The 14,245-nt window shown below is 40.8% G+C and overlaps 1 protein-coding gene and 1 pseudogene across 2 annotated transcripts in view; both read right to left on the bottom strand.

Moving 5' to 3' along the window:
- The window catches only part of ABCB1 (ATP binding cassette subfamily B member 1), an 85,479-nt gene that overhangs the window by 14,640 nt on the left and 56,594 nt on the right, over positions 1–14,245 (bottom strand). For both annotated transcript variants that reach the window (XM_074340683.2, XM_088797779.1), the window contains 3 exons: positions 12,745–12,828; positions 2,480–2,683; positions 360–460 (listed from right to left, as the gene is read on the bottom strand). In XM_074340683.2, the coding sequence (XP_074196784.1) occupies positions 360–460; positions 2,480–2,683; positions 12,745–12,828 (389 nt within the window). The remainder of the gene's footprint in view (positions 1–359; positions 461–2,479; positions 2,684–12,744; positions 12,829–14,245) is intronic.
- Positions 4,577–6,293, bottom strand: LOC109457106 (retinal dehydrogenase 2 pseudogene; annotated as a pseudogene).

Genomic DNA, 14,245 nt, shown 5'->3' with positions numbered 1-14,245 from the left:
CTCATTAGGTCCCACAGACACCTCAAATTTCATGTTCTGCAGAGAACTCATTTCCAACAAGAGCAAATAATAGGGTCATCATCCAAATGTGGCATCAGAGAGTCATTCTCAATATCCTGTCTCCCTCCCCTTCCCATCAGTCACCCGACTGTACAGATTCAACCTCAGAGATGTCCCTGCCTTAGCTCAAGGTCTTATGATTTCTCTTCCTGATAATTACAAGTACTTCCCCAAAATGGTTCCCTTCTAGTAATTTCTCCACTTGTTCCCTATCTTCCAGCCAAAGTCCGTCTTCCTGAAAACAGGTCTGATGATTGAAAAACTCCCACACTCCCCTCCCATTCTTCAGTGGTTATTACCTGTATGGTACCTGCAAACTTTGTGCATACATATATTCAAACTTGTGCTCCCGAGTCAAAGAAACAACAGTTCGGAAGTTTTCAATTGCTTCGGTAGCGATCTGTAACAGAGAACACTCAGTCACTAAGAGGCACAAAGACAAATGGTGGCAATTAGCATGAATTCCATAACAGAGATAAATAATATCTAATAATAAAATTAATTGCATTACTTTATTATGACCTGAGTTTCTTTGCTATGGAAAAGGATACTAAGTCATTTATCAAATCAAGTTTTAGATTTGGAAGGAAGACTGACTAATTCGATCTCCTCTTTACAGAATGAGAAGCAAAGGCTGAAACAGACAAAAGCATTTACCTAAAGCCACATAGCTTTACAGTGGCAAAATTAACCTGAGAACTCAGTATTTTACTTCTATTGCAGTGCTCTTTCTTCTATGATGGTCATATTTTAAGTTTATAGAAATTTTATATAATTTTTAAAATGTGATGTTTATATCTATCTGTTCATGATTATCATTCATGACAACTAAATAATACTGGGAAAATATTAAAAAGATAAAGAAGATAATAAAAAATTCATACTGGTGTACATATTAGCTTACCCATTCTTTCCTAACCATATACATATTTAATAAAATTGGAATATACTTCTATGTTTTGCCTTATATCATTATTTTTTACTTTAACAAATATCAAGAGCACTTTTCAAGGTCATTAAATATATATTAATAGGATATTTAATGCGTCACTTAATATCCCAACCAGTTACACACTCCTTTATTACTGAACAAGGTTTTCCATTCTTTTCTTATTAAAAAAAAAAAAAATGCTGTGATAATCATCCTTGTATATAAACATTTGTCCATATTGAATTATTTTCTTAGGAGAAGCTCTTAAAAGTGAAATTCCTAGGGCAAAGGGAATAAACTAATTTTTAAGAAACAGGGCATGTATTACCAATTTGTTTTCCAGAAACTTTCTATCATTCAATTATGTTTTTTTAATTTATTTTTCAATTACAGTTGACATACAATAATACATTAGTTTCAGGTGTACAACATGGTGATAAGACATTTATATAATTTACAAAATAATCACCCCAATAAGTTTATTACCCATCTGACAAAACATATGGTTATTACAACATTACTGATTATATTCCCTAGGCTTTACTTTACATCCTTGTGGCTGTTGTGTAATTGCCAATTTGTACTTCTTAATCCCTTCACCTTTTTCATCCAGCCCCCCAAACCCCGGCAACCATGAATTTGTTCTCTTATCTATGAGTTTGTTTTTGTTTTGTTAGTTCATTTATTTTGTTTTGTAGATTCCACATATAAGTGAAATCATATAGTATTTTTCTTTCCGTCTAACTTATTTCACTTAGCATAATACTCTCAAGGTCCACACATGTTGTTGCAGATGGCAAGATTTCATTTTTTATGGCCAAGTAATATTCCATTGTATATATGTACCACTGTTTCTTTGTCCATTCATCTATTGATGGACACTTAGGTTGCTTCCATATCTTGGCCATTGTAAATAGTGTTGCAATGAACACAGGGATGCATACATCTTTTCGAATTAGTGCTTTGGATTTTTTCGGATAAATACCTAGAAGTAGAACTGCTGGGTCATATGGTAGTTTTAGTTTTACTTTTTTGAGGAACCTTCATAATGATTTTCATAGTGGCTGCACCAATTTACAATCTCACCAACCCTCTCACCAATCTCACGAGGGTACCGTTTTCTCAGCATCCTCACCAATACTTGTTGTTTGTAGATTTATTGACGATGACCATTCTGACAGGAGTGAGGTGATATCTCATTTTGGTTTTAATTTGCATTTCCCTGATGATTAGTGATGTTGAGCATTGTTTCATACGTCTATTGGCCATCTGTATGTCTTCTTTAGAGAAATGTCTTTTCAGTGTCCTCTGCCCATTTTTTGATCAGATTGTTTATTTTTTGTTATTGAGTTATAAGATTGCTTTAAGGAATGGCTATAAAAACACTCTCACAGCTAATAAGAAGTAGTGAGTAACAGTAACAGAACAACACTGATTAGAATATTTTACTCTACTTAGGTAAAAGCAACGACACTTAGTTTGACTCACCTTCCCAGCACCTTCTAGTTCTTTCTTATCTTTTAGTGCTTGTCCAGACAACATTTTCACTTCAATAAGTCCTGCTATTGCAATGATGGGTACAATTGCTAAGAGTAAAAGTGTTAATTGCCAGCCGTAAATTAAGGATATAATAATGCCTGTCCCAAGATTTGCTATATTCTGGGCAATGACAGCAAGCCTGGAACCTGTAGCCTACAAAACAAACAGAACAAATTAGAGGAACACTTTTATATTACCTTTAAAAATCCATGCTTATATTTTTCTTAAGGATTATAACAATTAAGCCTCATGAAAACCTATTAATTATCTTCTCAGTTATGAAATAAAAAGTAAAGGTTTACTTGTAAGAAGTTTATTTGGTTTGTGAAATGAAGATTTTCATGACTTCAGAATAAATACTGAAAATGGAAGGTCAATAATGCAGAATTCAATTGATATTTCTAACTCTTCTGTTGTATTTGTCACACAATATAAATGCATATTGCTAGCACAGAGGTCTCTTTTTTAAGTAAATTAAAAGAAATCTTCATTTTCACATTCTATATTGCAGTTCAAAGGTAACTAGCTGGTTAATGGATACGTGCACTTGGGCGCACGCTATAAGAGGAGAGTATGACATTCACATGGAAACTCGCATGTGGCCTCTCTCAAGGCATCGGGCCACTGAATGCACTGTCATTTGCAAACAACAGCAAGGAGAGATTTCTTTAAAACATCGTGAATAGGCAAGGGTTAGAAAGCAGAAAACAGTTAAATACAGAAGGCTATATTTGTGTTGCCCATATTTCATATACTCTAGGTTATTTTTGGTTCTTTTAAATAAGTGATCTTCATCTAAGTGAGAGACTGGATTGGATTCGGCTGCTGGAAAGAGGGAAGAAGGAAAGGAAGCTGACATGGCGCATATCACACTGGTGGGTTGTTGGATAGCCGAAGAGGAGTGTCTGGCTGGGAGGTAAGGGAGCCAGCCTGCTCTCACCTCCCCCACGGGAGGCCAAGAGGTAAGAATGGTATACCGACCAGCCACTGGGCATGGCAGGGGAGCTCTGCTGGAGCACGGCATTTGTGGCACACTGGAATTGTACAAATGGAAAAAGAAAACCTCCAGGCTTGGCCAGATTTTCCAAGGTTACTGCCAGTGGATTTAGGGCATTTTAAGGCATGATAGGCCAAAGAAACACCCTTCTCACTAGGAGTAGCAGCAGGTGTTGGTACAGTATGGGCTGGGGGCAGAACAAGCTAGAGCTCCAACTACAGGAAATTCACTTAGTAAGAAATGTCAAACAATATTGGAAACAAAATTAATTCTGCAAGGCACCCAGCATTACCTTTTTCCAAATTCTTGAGCTTACTCAGATAGATTTTTGGTTGATTTTAAAGATAAGCTTTGGAAAAGATCTTCTCAATCTATGAAAAACATCCCACCCCCCTAACTTATTCTGGAATAACCAAGGAATTAAATGCATGCATGCACACACAAACCCCAAAACCATGCAGCAAACTCAGAAACTGTGAACTACACATGATGATTTCTGTATTTGTATCTTCCTAATGCTTCACTCACGAATTTATGGGAGTAAAAAAACCAGATTGGGTCAGTAATATCCCAGGTTCTTACTTCCTAGTAAATCTGCAGCTCCTGGCATTTTCAGTCTCATCTGGCTCTAACGAAAACTATGTCATGTTTTGCTTTGAAGAAATGGATAACATGAAATGGTAATTTGGCTGCAAAACCTTGGAAAATTATTCCCGGCCCAGACATCTGCCCTAAATGAGCTCAGCTGAGATCTCCTTGGAGAAGAAGGAGGAGTGGGTGAGCAGCAAGTCTGGAAGGGGGAAAATGAAGACAATGGAAAGGCTACCTTTCCTTAAGAGATAAGTTCTTTGTGACAAAAGGTATCAATTAATACAGCTCCCTTATTTAGCCCCTTACTTCGAGAAGAGACACCTGATGTATCGATAGCTATTCCTATTACCTTCATCCCACCTTCCCCAATATTTGGTATCATTAAGGTGATCCCTTACAGAATGCCAAGAAACTATGCCCAGCTGGTTTGCTCTAGTTATTATGTAGTGACTGGCCTGGCCTACATGTTATCATCTAAATCTTTAAATCAGGACTGAGTGTCAGCTTTGGGTTCCTGAGAGCTGGACCCCACAGGGAGAAGAGAGACGGAGGGTCGTGCAGGCAGGCTTTCACTTTCCTTCTTGGCCTTCTTAGGAATTTTTCTGGGGATCTTTACTCATAGTCTTAACTTTGGCGTACTCTCACAAACTGAATTCTCTCATTTCTCTCTCGTTTCCAGACATCTTGAATCCCCCAAATGGGCTCTGGGCATTTAAGGCATTGTGACAATTGATCCAAACAGTCCGAGCTTACATTGCAGAAGACACCATGAAGACACTATTGGCTCTTTCAACAACCGTCCATTGTCTTAAACCTCAGAATTTCCTGAATGAGGCCCAAGATCTCCCCCTTGGCAATCCGCATGTCAGCTGTGATGCTGGAAAATATTGTGGGCTCGAGGAAGAAGCCCCTTCAGCCCAGCCCTTTGCCTTGACATTCCAGCTTGGCGCCCTCAGCCACACCACTCTGGATGAGTTCCAGGATCTTGTACTGTTTCTTATCAATCTGGGGTCCCTGCTCAGTGGTGGGGTCAAAAGGACTCCCCACTATGTGCCTCTTGGCCCCTCCATGCTTCTTCTCAGGATCTCCTCATAGATGGACTCCTCCACAGAGATGCGAGAGCCTGCAGGACAGCACTGGCCTTGGGTGAAGAACACACCCTAGTGAGCTTGCTTCATAGTGTAGTCCAAATCAGCATCTGCCAAAATAATATTGGGACTTCCCCTCCAAGTTCCAGAGTTACTTGCTTCAAATTACTTCTAGCTGCTTCTTGGATAAGCTTTCCTACTTCAGTAGACCCTGTGAATGCAAAGTTGTATATGCCAATATGAGAAGCTATTGCTGCCCCAGCCGTTGGCAAAATACTGATTGCTCCTGGTGGAAAGCCAGCCTCCTTGATGAGGGCTGCCATGTAGAGCACGCTGACTGGTGTTTGTTTTGATTGTTTAATAACTACCGTATTGCCACAGCGCAGAGTTGGAGCAATTTTCCAGGCAAACATCAGCAGGGGGAAGTTCCACGGGGTGATCATTCCACACATTCCAATGGATTCATGTCTTGTAAAGGTAAAGTAGTCTCTATCTACAGGAATGGTCATCCCGTGAATTTTATCAGCCCAGCCTGCGTAATACCAAAGGGTTTTGATGACCCTCTGCAAATCCATGTAAAAAGTTTATAGGGACGGTCTGCCACGACCCTGGTTGCAAGAACTGCCCTGTCTCGTTCCACCAAGTCTGCAAGCTTATCCAACAGATGTCCTCTTTTTGAAGGATCCAGTCTTCTCCACACTGAACCAAGAGAGAAAGCCAGGTGGGCTGCCTGAACTGCTTTGTCTGCTTCTTGAACTTCACACACCTGTTTTCCTGGAGTATACACAGGGAACACTCTCCCTGTGTTCTGCTCTCAGAGTTCTGCCACTCATTGTTAATAAACATCTTGGGCTCCAGCGGGGGATGGTGACTTGGAGAGGGCGTCGGAGGTATATGGTCACACACTGAGGTGTGTGATTTCGAAGGCAAGGGCTGGAGGACAGTCGCCATTTCCTCTGTGGGAGGTCCTTCTCCTGTCTCTTCTGATTTGTGATACCAAGAAATTTTTCATTAATCAAACCATGATCACTAAAGTGAACTCCGAAAATTAGCAAGATAAGATTACATCAATTGCATCGAACTGGGAACGTTGGAAATTTTCAATGTTAGGTGCAGACTACCTATCATTTAAGTCTAATATTTCTCACTAAAAATATTCCAGTGTACTTTGGCTTCTCTGAGATGCTTATTGTGTTTCAACTGCATTTGATTTGGAAAAAATACAAAGAGCAGAAAGTTATAGAATTTAATTTAGGATATTTAGCAGTCATCAGAACCTTCAGTTAGAATGCCAGTGGGAGCCTGAAGCATGACTTTCAGTAGCATGCAATGATTTCCACCTCTAAAACCAGAACTCAAACTACAAAGTCCATTCAGTCCACCACTCTATACTTCTCTCCTTCTACCCTGGAAACACACTGTGCTCTCAAGCTATTCCAAACTCTTGCTCTGGGCACCAGATCTGCTTTGTCTGGAAATGGCCCATATTCTCTTCCCAGAATTTCCTCTGCCTGAATGGGGGCTGGTCTCAGGTAAAAACTATGGTGGAGTACAGTCTAGGATGGTCACTGCCACCTCTGTGACATTGAACAAATTTCTCCAACCCCCGGAATGAGCAGGTATATTGATTAATAACTACAGCATCTCTCAGCTCTGAATTCTAGGACAGAATCTTTTACAACACCCCTTCCCCAATGTCGACCCTCTAAAATCATTCAGCATTACGTAATATAAACCCTAGATCAGTAATTAGGGGAAAAGGGTACTACAACTACCAGTAGCCTCTTATGCATTAAATTCCATACTAGGGAGCTGCACCAGGGTTGAAAGAGACAGCATAAATAATAGAGCATTTATTTTTATTTGATGCAGTCATTGAGCTTATATTAAAGGGGTGCTTAGCTAAATTTGGCGTAAATCAGAGTGGAGTGGGCTGCAAAGCCAGCTCTCCATATTTGCACTTTTTCAATTTGAAATCAAAGGTTACAGCCTGGAGAGAGTCTGCAGCACAGGGGTGGGACGATGCCAATCGCTGCTGTTCTCAGTGTCTACAAGTCCTACTCAGAACTCATGTCCCACAGCACCTGACTGAGAGAAGCACGCAGAACATCCCGAGTTCAGGGCAGGTAAGTAATCTAGGTAGGCACAGACCTTTTCAGACATATCAATATTCAATTTCGGATGGTAGTCAAACCCTCAGAAAGAAGTAAAATGGATCAGAGATGACAAATCCTTTTTAAATATACATGGAAGATGAACTAAAAGATCTACCACCTTCAGCTAGGGGGAGACTGAGCCCCTTGCTAATTTAGTTTAGCACTTCAGGTGGCGTTATGTTGGTTAACAATCAGTGGATTAGCAGTGGAGCCCGGATTAGTAGTAGAGCCAGGTAATTTTTATTTCAAAAGGGACTGAGAGGCGGTAACACTCCAAACACCACAGCCCAACTGGGAAGTGAAAATGCTTTAACACATGAAACCCAGTTAGACCCCCCTCACAATCCCTCCATCCCACTGTTCTTACATGTATTTGTATCTCACTTCCTTTTCTAGTCATTTTTCTCCTCACGGTTCCGTTTCTCCCATCTAGCTATTTATTTCCTACTTAAAACACCGCCACATCACTTGAAATCTAACCTTAAAAAATTTTGTGCTTACTGGAAAAAAAACATATTTCCTGAACCTCTTTTTGAAATCAGGAACATTTAACTTTATCTTTCCCTCAACTACCTCCTGCCAGAAAAAAATGTAAAAATACATCATTTCTTTTGATTTCTATATGGCTGTGGGGACAGAGCCCCAGAAAGTAGTTTACAGGCTCTCGGCCTCACGTGGAGGAGTGCTGGCTCGGGTAGTAGATGGCCGTCAGCTGTGGCCAGTTAGCCAATTAGCCGCCAATATAACTGCTGCGGCTACGAAGGAGAGGAGAGTGGAGGAGAGTGAAAGAGAGTCGTCGGTGGGTTGCAGACAAAAGGGACAGCAGGTTGCACGTCCAGTGAACACAGCCTCCAGTGAGACCGTAGTGGTATGACTCCCCTACCTATGGCTCCGTGGGTGTTCCTTTTTGGCCTCACCATATCCTGCGTTATGTGGGGAGTGGGACCAGAGACCCTGCAGGCCTCCCCGCATGACAAATGGCGCAGCGAGCAGGGTCTCCTGCATGACAATGGCTCTCCTTTGTTTTTTCCCCCCATAGAATTCTAGTCCCAATACCAAAATACATAAATTTAAAAGCCTACCATGTCATAGGCAAAATACTGAGACATACATTCTTCTGATTTATGTTTAACAGCATTAAGCTTCTTACTCAAAAATATGTGAGAAAACGTTTCACTGATGGTGAAGTTAAATATAAAAGAAATTAACCTAGATAAACATTATCACTAATAATATACATGCAAACTTGAGTTAGCCCTGCTTTGGGTGGCAATGATTTGTGATACCATGGCTTGCTTCAGATATTTTTACATATAAAAAATTAATCACACTACTTCCCACTGTAGAATAGACAGATACATACATATGTATGTGCATCTATATGTGTGTATATATGCATATGTACGTGTAGACACACACACACACACACACACACACACACACAAATTCCTCATCACAAACAGCTCTGCTAGTGGCGTAAAGTGGATACAACTATCCTCTTTCAGCCAATATGTGATAACAGCTGTACTGGGCTTTGCTAGTTCAGATGGCACTCACCAATCTGCCTACTTCCTCTCTCCTGGTCTTTCTTTTTTAGCCACTGTTTTAAATTCTGGAGAATAATTCTGACTCAGAGTAGCTTACACAGGGTGAGCAGGTGCCCGTGCTAGTGGGGTCATGAAAGTGCAAGCTTGAGATGCCTTTAAGGAAACAAGTGAAAAACAGACAGCTGACACCAGCAGATAATTAGTGGAGTTCCTGGATATGGCCAAGGGCCTTGCAAGTAATACTGCAGAGGGAAAGCACTGACCACCGATTTTATTAATTAGGAAACCACTGTGGTCTAAAGCAGGCCATCAACCCAGGCAAATTTAAGAGGAGGGAAGGACTGTCAGCTAGAATGGCCAGGCTGCACATGCAGAGGGTTCAGCGCCAATGGACTGAGGTAGTGTTTGCTCCAGGATTGTGTCCTCGACACCAAATGGAATATGGGATGTGTGTGTGTCTATGACAGCACATGAGCACATATGACAAGGTAGCCGTGAAAGGCCTATTAAAGTTATGGCATCTAAGGTTAGCGAGGAAATACAGGATTTAGAAAATGTGAAAATAACAGTTTATAGTGATCTATCCCCCAAAACAGCTCTTCCAGGAAGCTAGCAAAATAGATTTGCTTCCAAATTTGTTGACTGATTCTCATGTCAGTTTAAGTAAAAAATAGAGACTAACACTTTACATCCTCCTCCTACCACCCATTTCTCTGCCCCATTTACTAGAAAGTCCTTTAACAATTTGTCCAACTGTGTCTTATTCCTCTTTCCCCTTTGCCTGAACACACTCCCATCACTCTTTGTTCCCGCCACACCTCTGACACAGTTCTTGTTAGAACCATAAACACCTCTCCACATGGCTACAGAATTGTGAAATGTTCGGGTCATCTTGCAAGCTTATCAGAACTATTTGATATTCTAGACTGCTCCCTCCTTAAAATGCTGTCTTCGTTTTGTTTCTAGAACACTGCTCTTCTCCCACACTGGCCACTCCTTCTCTCTCTTCTTTGCTGGTTCAGCCTTATAGCCCTGAGCTCGGGACCCAGGCCTTCCCACTTTCTCTAGTTACACATGCTTCCTGGGCTATCGCCAGTCTCATGGCTCTAAAAAAAGTCACCAATGCACTGAAAAATCTCGAAATGTGTATTTCCAGATCAGACTTCTCTGTTAAACTCAAGACTTGCAAATCCACCTGCCGTCTTGACATCTCAAACTCACCATGTTCCAAACAGAACTCTTGATTCTCCCCCCAAACCTGCTCTTCCAACAGCTTTCCCAGTTTCATTAAAAAGCAATTTCAGGGGCATCCAGTTTTGGGTACCCCCTCTAATAAGAGAGCTGTACTTTCGCTTTAATAAAAATCTTTGCTCCTCTACCTCTCCTTCCAAGTCTGCATTCTCATTCTTTGGGTATGTGAGACCACAATCTCCAGGCACCAGACACCAGAATCCTGTAACATTCCTTGGGGTCTCATCCGGGATCAAAGGAGAGCTTTTCTTCCTTCCGTCTCATACCAAGAACTGAGACATTGTTCCAGGATGTTCCGGGTCAGAGCTCCTCAGTTTCCTCCAGCGCAGACCAGCACAAAGCTTGCAGATTACCTACTGGCTGGCTGCGATGGCTCAAGCGACTACAACAACTGGACCATGGACGAAGACCACCCAGCTCCAGATGGCCCTGAGTATGGAACTTCACCTGGATTTGCTCAACTACCAGGGACCTTTAGATGGACCTATGGACCAGCCTTAGATGCCGGCCCCGTCTACGCCCCTCCTCAGCATGAAGCAGCCAAAGCGGCCATCACCTCCATACTGTAACGGCAGTTAGGGTTAAGTCTTTAGAGGGGAGATTGGTACAGGTTAGCTAGCATGTTGTTAGGTAGACAGGGAGGTCCCTGGTAGAATAAACAAAGGCAGCCATATCCTGGAACTCCAGATTCTGAAATGATTCATTCGCTCCAGGACAAAAATGTAATTGTGCTCTGGGGGTAAATGGGTTATTTCGTAAATCCCTTTAGGCTGGGCAACAGAGCGAATCTGATAGACAAAATCTATTAGAAGGCACCAACTCCTTTCCCCAAGCATGCAAGAGAAAGTATAAAAGTAAGAGCCTTTTCCTTAGCCAATGGGCATCCCAGTTTCGGGCACCCCTCTAATAAGAGAGCTGTACTTTCACTTTAATAAAAATCTTTGCTCCTCTACCTCTCAAAAAAAAAAAAGAAATGGTAATTCCATTTTTTCAGTTGTGCAGGTCAAAATTTTTGCAGTCATTCTTAAGTCCCTTTCTCTTGTATCCTGCCTCCAACCAACCAACAAGTTCTGTTGGCTGGACCTTCAAAATACCTCCACAATCTGATTACTTTTTCACACCTCACTAAGAACACCCTAGTCTAAGACACTGTCATCACACCCCTGGATTATTGCTATAGACTCCCTGCCTCTACCCTTGCCGCCTTTAGCCTATTCACACAGCAGCCTTTAAAAATTTCAGATCACGTCACTCCTGTATTCAAAACCCTACAAGGGTTTCCCATTTAATTCCAGATATGCCAACTTCAACTCTGATGATTCTTCCTTTCACTTACTTTACCCCAGCCACAGCATCCTCCTTCTGTTTTGGGAAAAGTGGTCGAACGGCTCCAGCTTCAGGGTGTTTGTACTTGCATATCCTTCTGTTTAGAACACCAGAGATTTATAGGATTGCCACCTTTCCTTCCTTCAGGCCTCTTGCATATACCAAGTATCACTGAGGCCCTCCTTCCCTGACAACTAGCAATCTCCTACTCCCATAGCCTGCTGCCATTTTTCCCCCCACAGCGCTTATGATGATCTGACATGCCACACAGACTCCTTAAGGTCAGGGTTGTTGTCTGTTTTTGGAAATTCAAAGTTATTTCAAGCAGTGCACATCCTGTTCCGTTAGGTTCTATACAACTTGATCTAAACCTCAATTTCTTTGAATTGTTTGCTTTAAACAAAGACATATGTACTAAAACAACAATTCCTAAGATGTATGTTGTAATTTTATAACTCTCTGTATGCTTCCACATTCATAACATAATTTATTCTTGCAGAAGCCCCGTATATTAGCGAGAAAAAATGTTATTATAGTATTACTGTACAGAAAGATTAAAAGCTAAAGATTGATAAGGTACAAGGGAGGGAAAGATGGCCGAGATCACGTGCTTTTTTTTTCAAATTTGACATCATCTTGTGGATTTTTGCTATACACAGTTGCAGTTGTAGAAGAAGAAATTTTCACCTCATCCATAAATCAAGATACCCTGGTTTAACAGTTTCTAGTTATATCGATTAAAGAGATTCATACAGTAGAAAATCTAAGCCTTATAGTCTGATAATGTTATTCCTTCTACCCTTGCTTTAAGTTTTAATGTGCTTTTCATTCATTTCTTTCAACCTTTGTTTAAGGTTTTCTTCCCTCCCTTCTGAACGCCAGTGCCCCTAAAGTTTCGTCCAGCAACTACACACATGCCTTACTCAGAGGCACTTACAATTTTCTGCCGATTAACCGAAACAGACTGATCCTGTATGATATGCTGATAAATACTCTCTTTTCTAAATATCTTTCCACATGTATCTTGTTTATAGCACAAACAAGATAGCAAAATAACAAAATAAACTTGTAGTATCTCTACAGCTTTAAACAGTTAACATTTTTGCTATAAAGCATGCGACATACTGTGTAGGTTAAATGTTTATTCACTATTTTCTTAAAGATGATGAGACCTAACACCTGTAATGAGAAAATCAGTTCCATGCTGAGATCCAAAATGGCCAATTGAGACAAATACCAACAGAAAGGAGGCACGTACCCCCTTAACTTGAGCAGCGTCATTGGCAAGCCTGGTCGTCAGTGCTCCGGTGGTGTTTTTAGGGTCATCGAACCAGCTCACATCCTGTAGCACACAAAATGATTTTGTTATCTTAAAGCCCTATTTATGAGACTCTTGGCTCTGAAGACAACGACAGGGTCAGTTTTGTTAATCATTTATATCCCCTGCATGTAGCACTCACGATTTGACACTCAACAGACAAGAAAGGGACTTACCAGACAAACAAATAATTTCATTTGTCAAAAAACTTTTTGAGTGTCTACTTTGCTCCAAATGTGATTTCTAAGTGTTCAATCTAGTAAACAAAAGACAAAGTTGCTGCTTTCATAAAGCCTAAATTCTAGGGATGGAAGCCACAAATAAACAAACAAACAAACAAACAAATAAATAAATACCATGCCAGGTGGTAATAAATGCTATGAAGAAAACTAGAGTAGGGTAAGAAGGAAAAACACTGAGGAAAGGTGCTATTTTATAGGCTAGGGAGGGGACAGAAAGGGCCTCTCTAAGGTGCCATTGGAGCAGAGACCTGAAAGAAGGAAGAGAAGGATGAGAATACTTGAGAGAAGGAAGACATGGCATGTGCCAAGGCCCTGAGGCAAACTCAATCTGTTCATGCTCTAGAAACAATGTGATAGGGCTGCTGCTAGCCTTAAAAGCACCTTTGTGTGAATTTGTAAAAGTCGCCTCTTCCTCTAGACAGATTTCCCTTCTCATTTGGCTCTCCCACTGCTACCCTCTCATACCTTTATTCAGTGAGTCCGTGCAAATAGTGTAGACTATGTGTTGGAAAATAGGTGAAGCAATGGGAGATGAGGTCTGAGAGGCAGTGGGGGCCACACCATGCATGATCTTATAGGCAGTATAAAGTTTCCAGATTTTACCCTGAGGGATATGGGCAGGTTTCCGTTTTGGGGCAGAGAGCTGTGATTGGACTTATATTTTAGAAGGATGACTCTGGCTTTTGGAAGGTGAACCTACTGGATTGGGATAAGATGGAGGCAGTGAGACCAGTCAGGAGGCTATTGTAATGTTAAGAGAAAGAAAGCAGTCAAGGATGACTAAGGTTTTTAGCCTGAATAACTGGTGGAATGGAGCTGCCATTTACTAATATTGGAGAAGATTAGGTAAGGAATAAACCCTGTGGGGAGAGGAGAGTCTAAAGTTCAATTTTGGAAATGTTAAGTATGAAATGTTTATTAGACATCCAAATAGAGAGGTTGAATGAGCAGGTAGAAACTGTAGTGCAGGGCAGAATAAATGAATTGGATTAAAAAAAAAAAAGCAACAACAACAACAAAAGAAATCTAGACCAAAATGTCACATTCAACATAGGATTTTCTTTGTAAAACCACTTATGTTTTTAAATACACAAATACTAAAAATATTGTAAGTTTGAAGTATACGTTTATGTCTATTACAAAAGTAACTATGTCCCTAAGAAGTTAGCTGAACTGGTGATTTGCATTAAAGCTGTATC

This window comes from Rhinolophus sinicus, chromosome 4 (genome assembly GCF_057876585.1).
Source record: "Rhinolophus sinicus isolate RSI-liver-muscle chromosome 4, RSI-T2T, whole genome shotgun sequence".
NCBI lineage: Eukaryota > Metazoa > Chordata > Mammalia > Chiroptera > Rhinolophidae > Rhinolophus > Rhinolophus sinicus.
Note: the sequence above shows the minus strand (reverse complement) of the source record. Positions and strands in the feature narration are given on the sequence as shown.